At 47.8% G+C, this 14,756-nt stretch overlaps 1 protein-coding gene across 1 annotated transcript in view; it reads right to left on the bottom strand.

Moving 5' to 3' along the window:
• The window catches only part of chd9 (chromodomain helicase DNA binding protein 9), a 108,120-nt gene that overhangs the window by 14,939 nt on the left and 78,425 nt on the right, over positions 1–14,756 (bottom strand). The window contains 10 exon segments of the mRNA XM_045209977.1: positions 6,081–6,240; positions 6,418–6,617; positions 7,220–7,416; positions 7,554–7,664; positions 7,924–8,109; positions 9,847–10,020; positions 10,372–10,567; positions 11,983–12,193; positions 14,167–14,323; positions 14,440–14,538. Coding sequence (XP_045065912.1) covers positions 6,081–6,240; positions 6,418–6,617; positions 7,220–7,416; positions 7,554–7,664; positions 7,924–8,109; positions 9,847–10,020; positions 10,372–10,567; positions 11,983–12,193; positions 14,167–14,323; positions 14,440–14,538 — 1,691 coding nt within the window.

Raw genomic sequence — 14,756 nt, 5'->3', positions numbered from 1 at the left:
TGCAGTTAGTTTCAGAATGGGTGGCAAGGAATAAGTTAGTCCTAAATATTTCTAAAACTAAAAGCATTGTATTTGGGACAAATCATTCACTAACCCAACTCAAGTAAATCTTTTAATAAATCATGTGGAAATTGAGCAAGTTGAGGTGACTAAACTGCTTGGAGTAACCATGTCATGGTCAAAACATATCGATACAACAGTAGCTAAGATGGGGAGAAGTATGTCCATAATAAAGATCTGCTCTACCTTCTTAACAGCACTATCAACAAGGAAGGTCCTACAGGCCCTAGTTTTGTCACACCTGGACTACTGTTCAGTCATGTGGTCAGGTGCCACAAAAAGGACTTAGGAAAATTGCAGTTGGCTCAGAACAGGGCAGCACCTTGGATGTACATAGAGAGCTAATATTAATAACATGCATGTCGATCTCTCCTGGCTCAAAGTGGAGGAGAGATTGACTTCATCACTACTTGTGTTTATGAGAGGTGTTGACATGTTGGGTGCACTGAGCTGTCTGATCTACTGGTGCACAGCTCAGACACCCATGCATGCCCCACAAGACATGCCACCAGAGGTCTCTTCACCGTCCCCAAGTCCAGAACAGACTGTGGGAGGCGCACAGTACTATATAGAGCCATGACTACATGGAACTCTATTCCACATCAAGTAACTGATGCAAGTAGTAAAATTAGATTTAAAAAACAGATAAAAAAATACCTTATGGAACAGCGGGGACTGTGAAGCAACAAACATAGGTGCAGACACATGCTTATTATAGGTTAGTATTGTTGTTATTGTAGGTTTCCGTAGGTAATTGTAGGTTAGTATCGAAGCACGAGGCTAGCTAGCTAGCGGGTAGCTACTGGTAACGATTAGCTGTTTCCAATGTTAAATGTGCTGCTAGCCAACGTTTAATTTTTGCTGCGTTATGCGTTATGAAAGGAACTAGACACGGACATGAATTATCTGTTTAGTGTGCTAACACACTCTTGGCAGTTTGTTGTAACCAAGCATTGGTGCTAAATTGTGTGTTAATGGATGCTAGCTTGCTAGTTAGCTACGGCGTCATAGCTAGGTATCGTGGGTAGTTACTGTGTCTTGGCAGTGTCTTCCGCCGTGCGGCTGTAGCACGAAGCTTGAGCTAACTAGCCGCTTTTTTTCGAACAGAGTCAGAGTCAACACAGTAGCCATTGTGTGCCGGGTGTAGCACGAAGCTAGCTACCTAGCCGTTCTTCAAACAAAGTCAACACAGTGGCCATTGCTAGCTACCCAACACGACCAGCGAACTGTACGGTAGTAGCTAATTACAATATACTTGTCCTAGCTAGCCAACGTTGAATCATTGCTGCGTCATGAAAGGAACTTGACACAGACACGAATGATCTGTTTAGTGTGTTATCACACTATTGGTGGTTTGCTGTGACCAAGTGTTTGTGCTAAACTGTGTGTTACTGGATGCTAGCATGCTAGTTAGCTAGTTAACACACTATTGGTGGTTTGTTGTGACCATGTATTTGTGCTTAACTGTGTGTTAAACTGTGTGTTATTGGATGCTAGCATGCTAGTCAGCTATGGTGTCATAGTTAGCTAGCTGAATAAAGTGGGTTGAGTCTATTCCTTTAAACATTGAACAACTGTGGTTCACAACAATTTCTGATTTCTAAAGGTGGAAGTTGGGAGAGTTTTTGTTCGGGTGGTTCAGTGAAACAATTTTAGTTTCTGAGGTAGAAGTTTTTGGTGAGGAGGCCCCCCTCTCTCCTCTCCCAGATGCTTAGCTCATTTCATTCCGATCTCCTCTGCATTTTTGTAGCCATTTGCTACAGCCTGTCAACTATGCCTCTGCCTATCCCTGTTCTCTCCTCTCTGCACAGGCTACACAAACAACGCACCACACCGCGCGGCTGCTGCCTCTCTAACCTGGTGGTCCCTGCACGCACCCCTCACCTGGAGTTCCAGGTCGCAGGCAGCCTCTGGAACTGCCGTTCTGCTGCCAACAAAGCTGACTTCATCCCAGCCTATGCCAACCTCCAGTCCCTCGACTTCCTGGCGCTGACGGAAACATGGATCACCACTGAAAACACGGCTACTCCTACTGCTCTCTCCTCGTCTGACCATGTGTTCTCGCATACCCCGAGAGCATCTGGTCAGAGGGGTGGTGGTACAGGAATCCTCATCTCTCCCAAGTGGACATTCTCAATTTTTCCCCTAACCCATCTGTCTATCTCCTCATTTGAATTCCATGCTGTCACAGTCACTAGCCCATTTAAGCTTAATATCCTTGTCATCTATCGCCCTCCAGGTTCCCTTGGAGAGTTCATCAACGAGCTTGACGCCTTGATAAGTTCCTTTCCTGAGGATGGCTCACCCCTCACAGTTTTGGGGGATTTCAACCTCCCTATGTCCACATATGACTCATTTCTCTCTGCCTCCTTCTTTCCACTCCTCTCCTCTTTTGACCTCACCCTCTCACCGTCCCCCCCTACTCACAAGGCAGGCAATACGCTTGACCTCATCTTCACTAGATGCTGCTCCTCTACTAATCTCACTGCAACTCCCCTCCAAGTATCCGACCACTACTTTGTTTCCTTTTCTCTCTCGCTCTCCTCCCACACTACTCACTCTGCCCCTACACAGATGGTAATGCGCCGCCGCAACCTTCGCTCTCTCTCTCCCACTACTCTCTCCTCTTCCATCCTATCATCTCTTCCCTCTGCTCAATCCTTCTCCCTCCAATCTCCTGATTCTGCCTCCTCAACCCTCCTCTCCTCCCTTTCTGCATCCTTTGACTCTCTGTGTCCCCTATCCTCCCGGCCGGCTCGGTCCTCCCCTCCAGCTCCGTGGCTTGATGACTCACTGCGAGCTCACAGAACAGAGCTCCGGGCAGCGGAGCGGAAATGGAAGAAAACTAAACTCCCTACCGACCTGGCATCTTTTCACTCCCTCCTCTCTACATTTTCTTCATCTGTTTCTGCTGCTAAGGCCACCTTCTACCACTCTAAATTCCAAGCATCTGCCTCTAACCCTAGGAAGCTCTTTGCCACATTTTCCTCCCTCCTGAATCCCCCCTCCTCTCTCTCTGTGGATGACTTCGTCAACCACTTTGAAAAAGAAGGTTGACGACATCCGATCCTCGTTTGTTAAGTCTAATGACACTGCTGGTCCTGCTCACACTGCCCTACCCTATGCTTTGACTTCTTTCTCCCCTCTCTCTCCAGATAAAATCCTGCGACTTGTGACTGCAGGCCGCCCAACAACCTGCCCGCTTGACCCCATCCCCTCCTCCCTTCTCCAGACCATCTCCGGTGACCTTCTCCCCTACCTCACCTCGCTGATCAACTCATCCTTGACCGCCGGCCATGTCCCTTCCGTCTTCAAGAGAGCGAGAGTTGCTCCCCTTCTCAAAAAACCAACACTCGACCCCACTGATGTCAACAACTACAGACCAGTATCCCTTCTCTCTTTTCTTTCCAAAACTATTGAGCGTGCCGTCTTTAGCCAACTCTCTTGCTATCTCTCTCAGAATGACCTTCTTGATCCAAACCAATCAGGTTTCAGGACTGGTCATTCAACTGGAGACTGCTCTCCTCTGTGTCACGGAGACTCTCCGCACTGCTAAAGCTAACTCTCTCTCCTCTGCTCTTGTCCTTCTAGACCTGTCTGCTGCCTTTGATACTGTGAACCATCAGATCCTCCTCTCCACCCTCTCCGAGCTGGGCATCTCCGGCGCGGCTCACTCCTGGATTGCGTCCTACCTGACCGGTCGCTCCTACCAAGTGGCGTGGCGAGAAGCTGTCTCCGCACCACGTGCTCTCACCACTGGTGTCCCCCAAGGCTCAGTTCTAGGCCCTCTCCTTTTCTCCCTATACACCAAGTCACTTGGCTCTGTCATATCCTCACATGGTCTCTCCTATCATTGCTACGCTGACGATACACAACTAATCTTCTCCTTTCCCCCTTCTGATAACCAGGTGGCGAATCGCATCTCTGCATGTCTGGCAGACATATCAGTATGGATGACGGATCACCACCTCAAGCTGAACCCTGGCAAGACGGAGCTGCTCTTCCTCCCGGGGAAGGACTGCCCGTTCCATGATCTCGCCATCACGGTTGACAACTCCGCTGTGTCCTCCTCCCAGAGTGCGAAGAGCCTAGGCGTGACCCTGGACAACACCCTGTCGTTCTCCGCCAACATCAAGGCGGTGACCCGCTCCTGCAGGTTCATGCTCTACAACATTCGGAGAGTACGACCCTGCCTTACACAGGAAGCGGCACAGGTCCTAATCCAGGCACTTGTCATCTCCCGTCTGGACTACTGCAACTCGCTGTTGGCTGGCCTCCCTGCCTGTGCCATTAAACCCCTACAACTCATCCAGAATGCCGCAGCCCGTCTGGTGTTCAACCTTCCCAAGTTCTCTCACGTCACCCCCTCCTCCGCACACTCCACTGGCTTCCAGTTGAAGCTCGCATCCGCTACAAGACCATGGTGCTTGCCTATGGAGCAGTGAGGGGAACGGCACCTCTGTACCTTCAGGCTCTGATCAGTCCCTACACCCAAACGAGGGCATTGCGCTCATCCACCTCTGGCCTGCTGGCTCCCCTTCCTCTGCGGAAGCATAGTTCCCGCTCAGCCCAGTCAAAACTGTTCGCTGCTCTGGCACCCCAATGGTGGAACAAGCTCCCTCACGACGCCAGGACAGCGGAGTCACTCACCACCTTCCGGAGACATTTGAAACCCCACCTCTTTAAGGAATACCTGGGATAGGATAAAGGAATCCTTCTACCCCCCCCAATTGTAAAGTGGTTATCCCACTGGCTATAGGGTGAACGCACCAATTTGTGAGTCGCTCTGGCTAAGAGCGTCTGCTAAATGACGTTAATGTGCCCTTGAGCAAGGCACTTAACCCTAATTGCTCCTGTAAGTCGCTCTGGATAAGAGCGTCTGCTAAATGACTAAAATGTAAAATGTAAATGTACACACACACGATAACATACACACTATACACACACAACACATGGATTTTTGTACTGTAGATATGTGGTAGTGGTGGAGTAGGGGCCTGAGGGCACACAGTGTGTTATGAAATCTGGAAATGTATTGTAATGTTTTAAAAATTGTATGAACTGCCTTAATTTTGCTGGACCCCAGGAAGAGTAGCTGCTGCCTTGGCAGCAGCTAATGGGGATCCATAATAAATACAAATACAAATCTCAACAACCATCATCTACATGGCTATGTTTTATATCTCAACAACCATTATCTACATGGCTATGTTTTATATCTCAACAACCATCATCTACATGGCTATGTTTTATATCTTAACAACCATTATCTTTATGGCTATGTTTTATATCTCAACAACCATTATCTATATGGCTATGTTTTATATCTCAACAACCATTATCTATTTGGCTATGTTTTATATCTTAACAACCATTATCTTTTATGGCTATGTTTTATATCTCAACAACCATTATCTACTAACTTATAGGTTCATGTCAAACCATTTCATAGGATGTAAGATTCGTTTTCTTCTTCTTCTCATCATCGATGTAGCTTTATATAAAAAATACAAAATCGCTGTCTGTAGTGTAGTGTAATCAGTTTTTTTCTATCTGTCAATAAAATATCAATGACAGCTATTCGTTTTGGTTAAAATCCCATTAAGATGATTATCATTCAGCAGTGTAATGTGTAATCTGATTCATGGTCATTAATAGAAGAAAGCAACAAATGGAGAAGATGGCTGCTTCAATTTGTCTTAATTACAGACAGTGGTGTTGATGTGCAGGAGTCAAATCTCTGCTACAGACAAAAACATACAATTATGTTTTCACACAGGCTAGTGTCAATACACTGAAACAAACAGAGGAAAACTCAAAATATGAGACGTTTCATAAATTCTACCTCAACTCTATATAAGACAGAGACAAGAACCTATGTTTATTTCCAACATCAATAAAAACCAAGCTAAGACACATTTACAAAGACAAGTTGTTTGTTCCAATGTAACTATTAGACATCAATACCATCAATATATTTAATACTATAGGCCTATATAGTACCAACACTATCTTCTTACTTGTTGCAGTGGTGTTTGAGGTGCTTCTTGTATCCCTCGTCCTGCAGCATGTGTTCTGGGTTGTGTTTCCTGATCCACTCAGCCTTCTGGATGTCAAACGTGCTGGACTGAATCTTCATCTTCTTGCCCTTCCTGCCTCTGGGGACCGGGGTTGACAGACCTGAGGGAGGGACACAGATACCATTTTTGGTTACGGACACATTAAAAACATTAACAGTAAACCAATAGCACAGTGGTAAGGGGAAATGCCCTTTAAAGGAAGAATTCCTTGAGAGGAACCAGATTCTAATCTGTAGTTGGACCACTGAGGTTTGGTCATTGTGAGGTTGTAACGTACCCAGGTGGTTCTGTAGTTCCTTGGTCTGTCCGTCCTCGGCGGGGGCGATCAGGTCCCACATGAAGCTCTTGATCTTGTCGTCACCGCGGTAGTGAACCAGACAGTAGGCCAGAAGGGCTCTGCAGATAGACTCTACATCACGCTCCGTCAGCTGCTTCTTAAAACGACCATGGAGCAGGATGTCCTTCCAACGACCCCACCTGGACCACACAGGAGAGGAGAGGGTCAATCCTGGAGACAAATACTGTACAATATAGATGGACAACACAGGAGAGCCTCAGTACAGACACAACACTGTACAATATAGATGGACAACACAGGAGCGCCTCAGTACAGACACAACACTGTACAATATAGATGGACAACACAGGAGCGCCTCAGTACAGACACAACACTGTACAATATAGATGGACAACACAGGAGCGCCTCAGTACAGACACAACACTGTACAATATAGTTGGACAACACAGGAGAGCCTCAGTACAGACACAACACTGTACAATATAGATGGACAACACAGGAGTGCCTCAGTACAGACACAATACTATACAGCAGTTACACTAAGAACAAGATGTGTTTGGTCTGGGCTGAAACTCAAGTCTGCACATCCTGTGGGTCCCCAAGACATTTGCATTTACATTTTAGTCATTTAGCAGACGCTCTTATCCAGAGCGACTTACAGTTAGTGAGTGCATACATGTTCATGCCACTGGCTAAGACCAGTATTAAATAACATTGTTATTTAGTATCAATGTTGGTTTGTATATTATCTAGCAGAAGTGGTCCAGTCACTGACACTGACCCGTATACTAGTAGGTTCTTCTCCACTCTGAAGCACTCTGTCCTGCCGTAGCTGTTGAGGCGGTCGTGGGGCCGGCGGAGCTTGGGCTTGTCCTCGTTGTCACTCTCCCCCTCTGACAGCTCTGCCAGCTCGTCCTTGGTGGCACTGAAGGGTCGGGTCTGCTTCCTCACCCTCGGAGTGTCAATTACCAGGCTGTTCTGTTGTGGAATAGGAGAGGAACACACACAGATAGTCAGATACTATTGTAGCAAATTCACTCATCGCATTGATCTCATATATAACATACCATGGCCAAAAAGAGCAGATTTAGTGTTTAAACTAAAGCATTACTTACTCTGTCATTGGCAGTGTCCATGTCAATCTCAGCTTTTTTGGCCCACTTGTCCCAGAAGTTGGGGTCGTCCAGAGAGATGTCTGTGCGGTTTCCGGACGCCACAAAACTGGCCTGAGAGAGAGAGAGAGAGGAAGTCAGTATATCACATTAAACCTTGATAATCTGATTCACTGTTCTTCCTGAGTCTCCTTCAATGAATAGTCCAAGTCTCCTAACAGAGCTGAGAGTATGTGATGAAGAGTGACATGAGAGTAGACAGGAGACACTGGTTACTACTGCTAGTCATGCAGAAAGGATAGCAACATCTAAACAATGACCACAACTAGGCATATCATGTTCAATGTGCTGTGCTCCTTCAGTCACTGGATACCTTAGCAAAGGTAGATCCCCGTCCCTCAGACTCAATGGTGATGGTCTTGGTCCTACGTTGGAGGATCTGGTCAATGTCCTCCTCACAGAACTTGGCCCCCTCATCCTCATCGTCCATCAGAGCTCCATACGCCCCTTTCCTCAGCAGGTCCTCGATCTCTTTCTTAGACAGCTGCTGCTGGGTCGGCTGGAGAGAGGGGAGGGGAGGGGGAAACAGAGAGAGGGGAGGGGAGAAGGAGAAGGAGAGGGGGAAAGAGGAAAGGGAGGAAAGGGAGGGGAAGAAGGAGAGGGGGAAACAGAGAGAGGGGAGGGGATAAGGAGAGGGGGAAAAGAGAGAGGGGAGGGGAGAGGGGGAAACAGAGAGAGGGGAGGGGGATAAGGAGAAAGAGAGAGGGGAGGGGGGGAAGAGAGAGGGGAGGGGAGAGGGGCAAAGAGAGAGAGGGGAGGGGGATAAGGAGAGGGGGAAACAGAGAGAGGTGAGGGGGAGAAGGAGAAAGAGAGAGGGGAGGGGAGAGGGGGAACAGAGAGAGGGGAGGGGGATAAGGAGAAAGAGAGAGGGGAGGGGAGAGGGAGAAGGAGAGGGGGAAACAGAGAGAGGGGGAGGGGGATAAGGAGAGGGGGGAAACAGAGAGAGGGGAGGGGGATAAGGAGAGGGGGAAACAGAGAGAGGGGAGCGGGATAAGGAGAGGGAGAAACAGAGAGAGGGGAGGGGGATAAGGAGAGGGGGAAACAGAGAGAGGGGAGGGGGATAAGGAGAGGGAGAAACAGAGAGAGGGGAGGGGGATAAGGAGAGGGAGAAACAGAGAGAGGGGAGGGGGATAAGGAGAGGGGGGAAACAGAGAGAGGGGAGCGGGATAAGGAGAGGGGGAAACAGAGAGAGGGAGGGGGGATAAGGAGAGGGGGAAACAGAGAGAGATGAGGGGGATAAGGAGAGGGGGAAACAGAGAGAGGGGGAGGGGGATAAGGAGAGGGGGAAACAGAGAGAGGGGAGGGGATAAGGAGAGGGGGAAACAGAGAGAGGGGAGGGGGATAAGAGAGGGGGAAACAGAGAGAGGGGACGGGGAGCGGGATAAGGAGAGGGGGAAACAGAGAGAGGGGAGGGGGATAAGGAGAGGGGGAAACAGAGAGAGGGGAGGGGGATAAGGAGAGGGGGAAACAGAGAGAGGGGAGGGGGATAAGGAGAGGGGGAAACAGAGAGAGGGGAGGGGAATAAGGAGAGGGGGAAACAGAGAGAGTGGAGGGGGATAAGGAGAGGGGGAAACAGAGAGAGTGTTAGGGGAACTGATGATGGACTACAGTAGATCACAGACTGGACTATTTACACATTACATCATTGTACACACATACATGTATATAACACATGCACACACATTAATACCACTCAACAACAGACAGACGGACAGACGTACAGATAGACACTCTAGTGTGAGAAATGCAGAGGAGAGAGACAGTTAGTTGAACTGAAGCTGAACTGGATCACGTGCTAGATCTTTTTAAATGTTAAAGATAGCAGCAACCCCCAGCTGACCCACGGTGTGTTAGTATGCAGCTGGTGGCGCTAACGTCTGCTCAGAGACTCTTCTGTTCACAGGCAACACTTTCTTCCTGATAGTTCAGCTAATCCAGAGAGAGGAACAGCTAAGCTCCTCCTACACACTGATGATGCACTAAGAGGATATCTCAAAGCTGTGTTTATTATACTGACTAGTCCCTTTCCTACACTCTCATTTGGTAGAATGGACTTACCGTAATATAGAAGACACAGCCATGGCATGGTCATACTTCTGGACTTCATCATATTGTCCCCTTGGGAGCATAGAGCATCCACCGGGCTGATACAGGTGCTACAGAGTGTGTGTGTGTGTGTGTGTGTGTGTGTGTGTGTGTGTGTGTGTGTTGTGTATGACGGACACGGCAGACTCACCCCTCCTCCCGGCACGCTGTTCTCCCTGCCACTCATGCTCTGCAGCACAGCCTTGTCCAGGCCCAGTTTGAGGCTGGCCCGGTCAAACATCTCCCGCTCGTAAGAGTTCCTGGTGATCAGACGGTACACCTTCACCGCCTTGTTCTGACCAATCCTATGGCAGCGAGCCTGGGCCTGAGAATAACAGAAAAAAACTTGGTTATGATCAGCCCAATACATTTAATATCTAAATTGTCCAACAAAAATCACTCCAGGATCAAGATCATTGCTGCTATAATAATATAATATATGCCATTTAGCAGACGCTTTTATCCAAAGCGACTTACAGTCATGCATGCATACATTTTACTATCCAAGCTGTGTGTAAATTAAAAAGTGAAACAATTATAATAGGATATAAAGACACTTCTCAATTCAAGGTCTTCCTGAATTGACTAAATTAAAATAGGAAGTGACCACACCTTTTTTGCTCATTCTATTTCAGTGGAGGCTGGTGTCACTTTAAATGTCTGTGTGTGTCTTTACCTGCAGGTCGTTCTGTGGGTTCCAGTCCGAGTCAAAGATAATACAGGTGTCAGCAGCAGTCAAGTTGATGCCCAGACCTCCAGCCCGGGTACACAGCAGGAACACAAAGCGGTCCGAGTCTGGTTTGCTGAAGCGGTCTATAGCTGCCTGACGCAGGTTACCTCTCACTCTGCCATCGATCCGCTCATACAGGTACCTGAGGAACACAGGACCATGCAGGGTTGGAGAAGGATCTTCTAGTACACATCCAAGTATCACGTATGTCAACATTTACATACAGCACGACACAGAGAGTTAGAGTAGCTGATACAACATCAACCATCACACATTAAGGGGCCTCCAATTGCTACACAATATTTCCAGGAATTTGTTTTTGTCATCCACTTTCAAACAACATTCACTAGTTCTCTTCCTCTTTCCTCCATTCCTGTCTCTCTTTTCCCCTCTCGCTCTATTCTTCTCTCTCTTCCTCCTTTCATCCTTCCTCCCCCTCTCTCTGGCAGAGAACAAGGTAGTTTAGCTCGTTGATCACAGGCAGCCTCTTTCCCAGGAGACCTGGCCTCGCCCCTGCCTTACCCCACCTCCTACGCCTACCCCTCATCTTCTTCCCCTCACACACCTCACCTCTCAGTGATCCACCTCCCTCCACCCGCCCAGACTCCTCTCTCCCTCTGTCTGATGTGGGAGCGCCCCAAGGGGGTCTGTGACCTGCCGCTGAACCCCGGCTAAGCCTTGCCTAGCCACAGAGACGAGCGGAGCACCTCGCCTTGTGTGTTTACACTGTTTGAGTGCCAGAGAGAAGCAGAGAGGGGAGAAGAACACAGGGCCAGGCCCGGGGTAGTGAGACAGAGACAAGAGGAGAGGATAGAGAGGGAGAAGAAGAGAGATGACAGAGATATCAAGAGGGAGAGGGAGAAAGAGATAGAGAGACCACACAGACCAGGCCAGTCGCCTTCTTTCCACAGCTCAGACGGGCTGCTGGGATAATATCCTTTTCATTTAGCGCCGCAAACAGGAAGCTCATTAAGCCAGGAGATTAAGACCTTGAATGAGAGGGTCTTGGTACATTCTTCTGCTTCTGTTACACAGTCTTTATCATCTCCCTGCTCTGGGTAGCATTATGGAGCAATGAGCACGGGGGGGCTTTAAAAGGCTCTTTCTCAGACAGTCACTGGAGAGAGAGAAGCTAATGCTTAGAGATTCAGCATTTCTCTTAAACTAAATTCAATTTAATAAGGGAAGTACTGGAGTGATTCAGCTTTTGCTGCACTGCAGACTGCTAGCGAGCTAACACCAGATAATAAGACATAAATATGTCACTTTGAAAATGGAGATGAAAAATGGAAATTACACAACGTCTACTACCCTCTCAAGCATGATTCCTGTCTTCTTCCTCATCAGCCTAGCTATACCCTGCAGATGAAACTGCAGAGGGCGTTTCAAATTCTACATGCACTAACACAAAGTAATAAACGTTATATATCTCACAAGCCTTTATCTCACCTCAAACTACCTCATCTTACAATATGAAATATCTGAGGAGAGAGAACCTCTATTCGTGTGGAGTACTTGGGAGCATAGTAACGCAAGAAGAGGCGCAGGCAGCAGTACCTTCTCTGGATGAGGTAGTCCTCCAGGATATCCAGACAGCGGACCATCTGGGAGAAGATGAGGACCTTGTGTCCCCCGGCTTTCATCTTGGGCAGCAGCTTGTCTATGAGGACCAGTTTACCAGCCGACTGCACCATGGCCTGCAGGTGGAAATCAAAGGCAACAGGGCTGTACACCTCCCGGAAGTCCTCCAAGATCTTCTCTTCAGCACCTGGGAAGATGGACAGACAAATTAAGTCAGTGATGGCCTCAGTGTTTCCGCTTCAATTGTACAAGCAGGACGAGCCCCCTGTCTAACCCTGTTGCCACCAGAGTTTGGCTTCTATTGGGAAAAGACTGGATGACACTTAATCTAGTACCATGCTACCATTTTGACCTAATCTGTATGCAGTTCATATACAGTACCTACTTTAAGACAGACAGGAATAGCAACTCAGTCATGGAATAGATTTTGTACAATATGGTACTGGAAAAGAGAGCCATCCACTGATGGGTGGACCTGAGAGAGGTGACGGTAAAAGGAACTCTCTCTCTGGTCACTGGCTAGAGGGATAATGACCAAGGAGACAGCTCACACACGCAGCTCACTGCCTCCAACTCACAAACCAGCATTGATGAAGAAAGTGTGACAGGTACCATAATTACACGAATCTGTATGCAGGTCAAAGACAATATGAGAGTTGGGACTTCTATAATGTTTACCAAGTCTAACAACCCCCTGCCATTTTTTTTTTAAATACTAAAAACTACTGGATATTAGAAAACCTTAATATTTCAGTTTGGCAGTTTATCAACTCTAGAGCTGATCCTTTAGTTGTCCTAGCCCTCATTAAAACGGATACACAGTCACACACACACACACGCACACGCACACACTCAAGTACACACACAGAAACAGCTGTCAAACCACAGGCCAAAGGTCCACTAGGCTGGCCTTGTACGAGAGCAATGTGCCAAACCAGATGAACCAGAGCAGAAGTACAGCGGTGACATAAAGATATTACAGCTATGGTAAGGAGGGCAGGGAGGAAGGAGAGGAAGAGCAATGGGCCAACACAGCAGCTTTTGGCAGGGGGGGATGTGAAAATAGATAGAGGGATGAACAGAGGGATGGAGGGAAAGGGACATGGAGAGGTGAAGTTAGTCCGGCATCTGTTTCAGAGCCTCAACCTCCTGGCCTGCTTTCTCTGTTCTAGGAGTTCTGACACAGCTAGGAGAAACAGGGGAGTATGATGAAGAGATGGAGGGAGGAGGAGAGCAGGTGGGTGGGTGAGACAAACAGACAGAGTGTCACGGATTCTGCCGAGGCTGCTCCTCCTCCTTGCTCGGGCAGGCTTCGGCGTTCGTCGTCCCCGGAGTACTAGCTGCTGCCGTTCGATGTTATCGGTGTCTGTCTAGTTTTGTCTGTATTGTTTACACCTGTTCGTCATTATGTTTGATTGTTGCCCTATAATTACCCCTGTCTCTCATCGGGATCTTGTGTGTGATTGTTTCCCTTCACGTATGTCATTTGTGAGCGGGTTATTTCCTCCCTGCGTGGAGTTATTCTGTGTTCATCTTTTCAGTATCGGATTAAAGTACGTGTCCGAGAGTTCTGTGTCCTGCGCCTGACTTCTTCAACCGCATCTCACTGACAGCCGTGACACAGAGACAGAGGGAAAGATAGTGAGGAATGAGGATATCTCTGACTCAGTGGTTTTCATTCTGCCCCGAGGCTGTTATAAAGCTCTTTACTACCTGTATGGGTGGGAATTACCCAAATCAGCCTTCCCCATATGGCATACACTGTCCATCCATATAACATGAGGCTACATTCAGCGTTCCACAACCTGGATTGTAGCAATATTACTGTTAATACATCTGATGAGGTAAGGCTGGTTACAGCACCTTCTCAGCTCCATCATGGTGTTGACCAGGTTGAGTTACAGTCAGGCTTGGGGCAATTCCATAAAAATTCCAGTCAATTAAGGAAGTACACTGACATTCCAATTCCAATTCTCTTCAATGCTTTTCAATGGGGAAAATGGGGAATTTGGTTTACTTTCTGAATTGATTGGAATTTAAATGGTATTGACCCCAACCCTGGGTACAGTAAGGGTTAGGTAGGGGTCAGGGTCAGGTAGTGGTCAGGGTTAGGGTTAGGTAGGGGTCAGAGTCAGGGTCAGGTAGTGGTGTGTTCAGTACCTTTGATGAGGTAGGGGTGGTTGCAACACTTCCTCAGCTCCATCATGGTGTTGACCAGGTTGGGGACGTTGGCCTGGCCGACTCCTTTAGACAGGAAGGAGAAGTTCTTCTCTAGGATGGCTCTGTAGTACTTCTTCTGGATGTTGGTCAGCTCCACCTGACCACATTATATAGAAACATTCAAACAACAGTCAGCAAAACTAAGACAAAAAAAACCGCAAACACACTCATCAATCTAATGCATACACATACACACACAACACACATACACACCTCAATGATGGTTTCCTCCTTAGGAGCCAGCTTCTTCTCCACGTCCTCCTTAAGACGACGCAGCATCATGGGCTTCAGGATGGCCTGCAACTTCTGGACCTGAGAGAGACAGAGATATACAGGTTCATATATGGAGACATGCATACGCACGCACACACACATACATACAGATACAGTAATATGTTAAGCTTTTTGACCTGACACACAGAGAGACCGATACAGAGAGATGGAAGATACAGATTAACATGGAGAGTCGAACTGAACGCACACTTTCATGCACACACACGATTTTAAACAGAGGTGCTGAAGGATTAGCA

The sequence above is a fragment of the Coregonus clupeaformis genome, chromosome 32 (genome assembly GCF_020615455.1).
Source record: "Coregonus clupeaformis isolate EN_2021a chromosome 32, ASM2061545v1, whole genome shotgun sequence".
Classification (NCBI taxonomy): Eukaryota; Metazoa; Chordata; class Actinopteri; order Salmoniformes; family Salmonidae; genus Coregonus; species Coregonus clupeaformis.
Note: the sequence above shows the minus strand (reverse complement) of the source record. Positions and strands in the feature narration are given on the sequence as shown.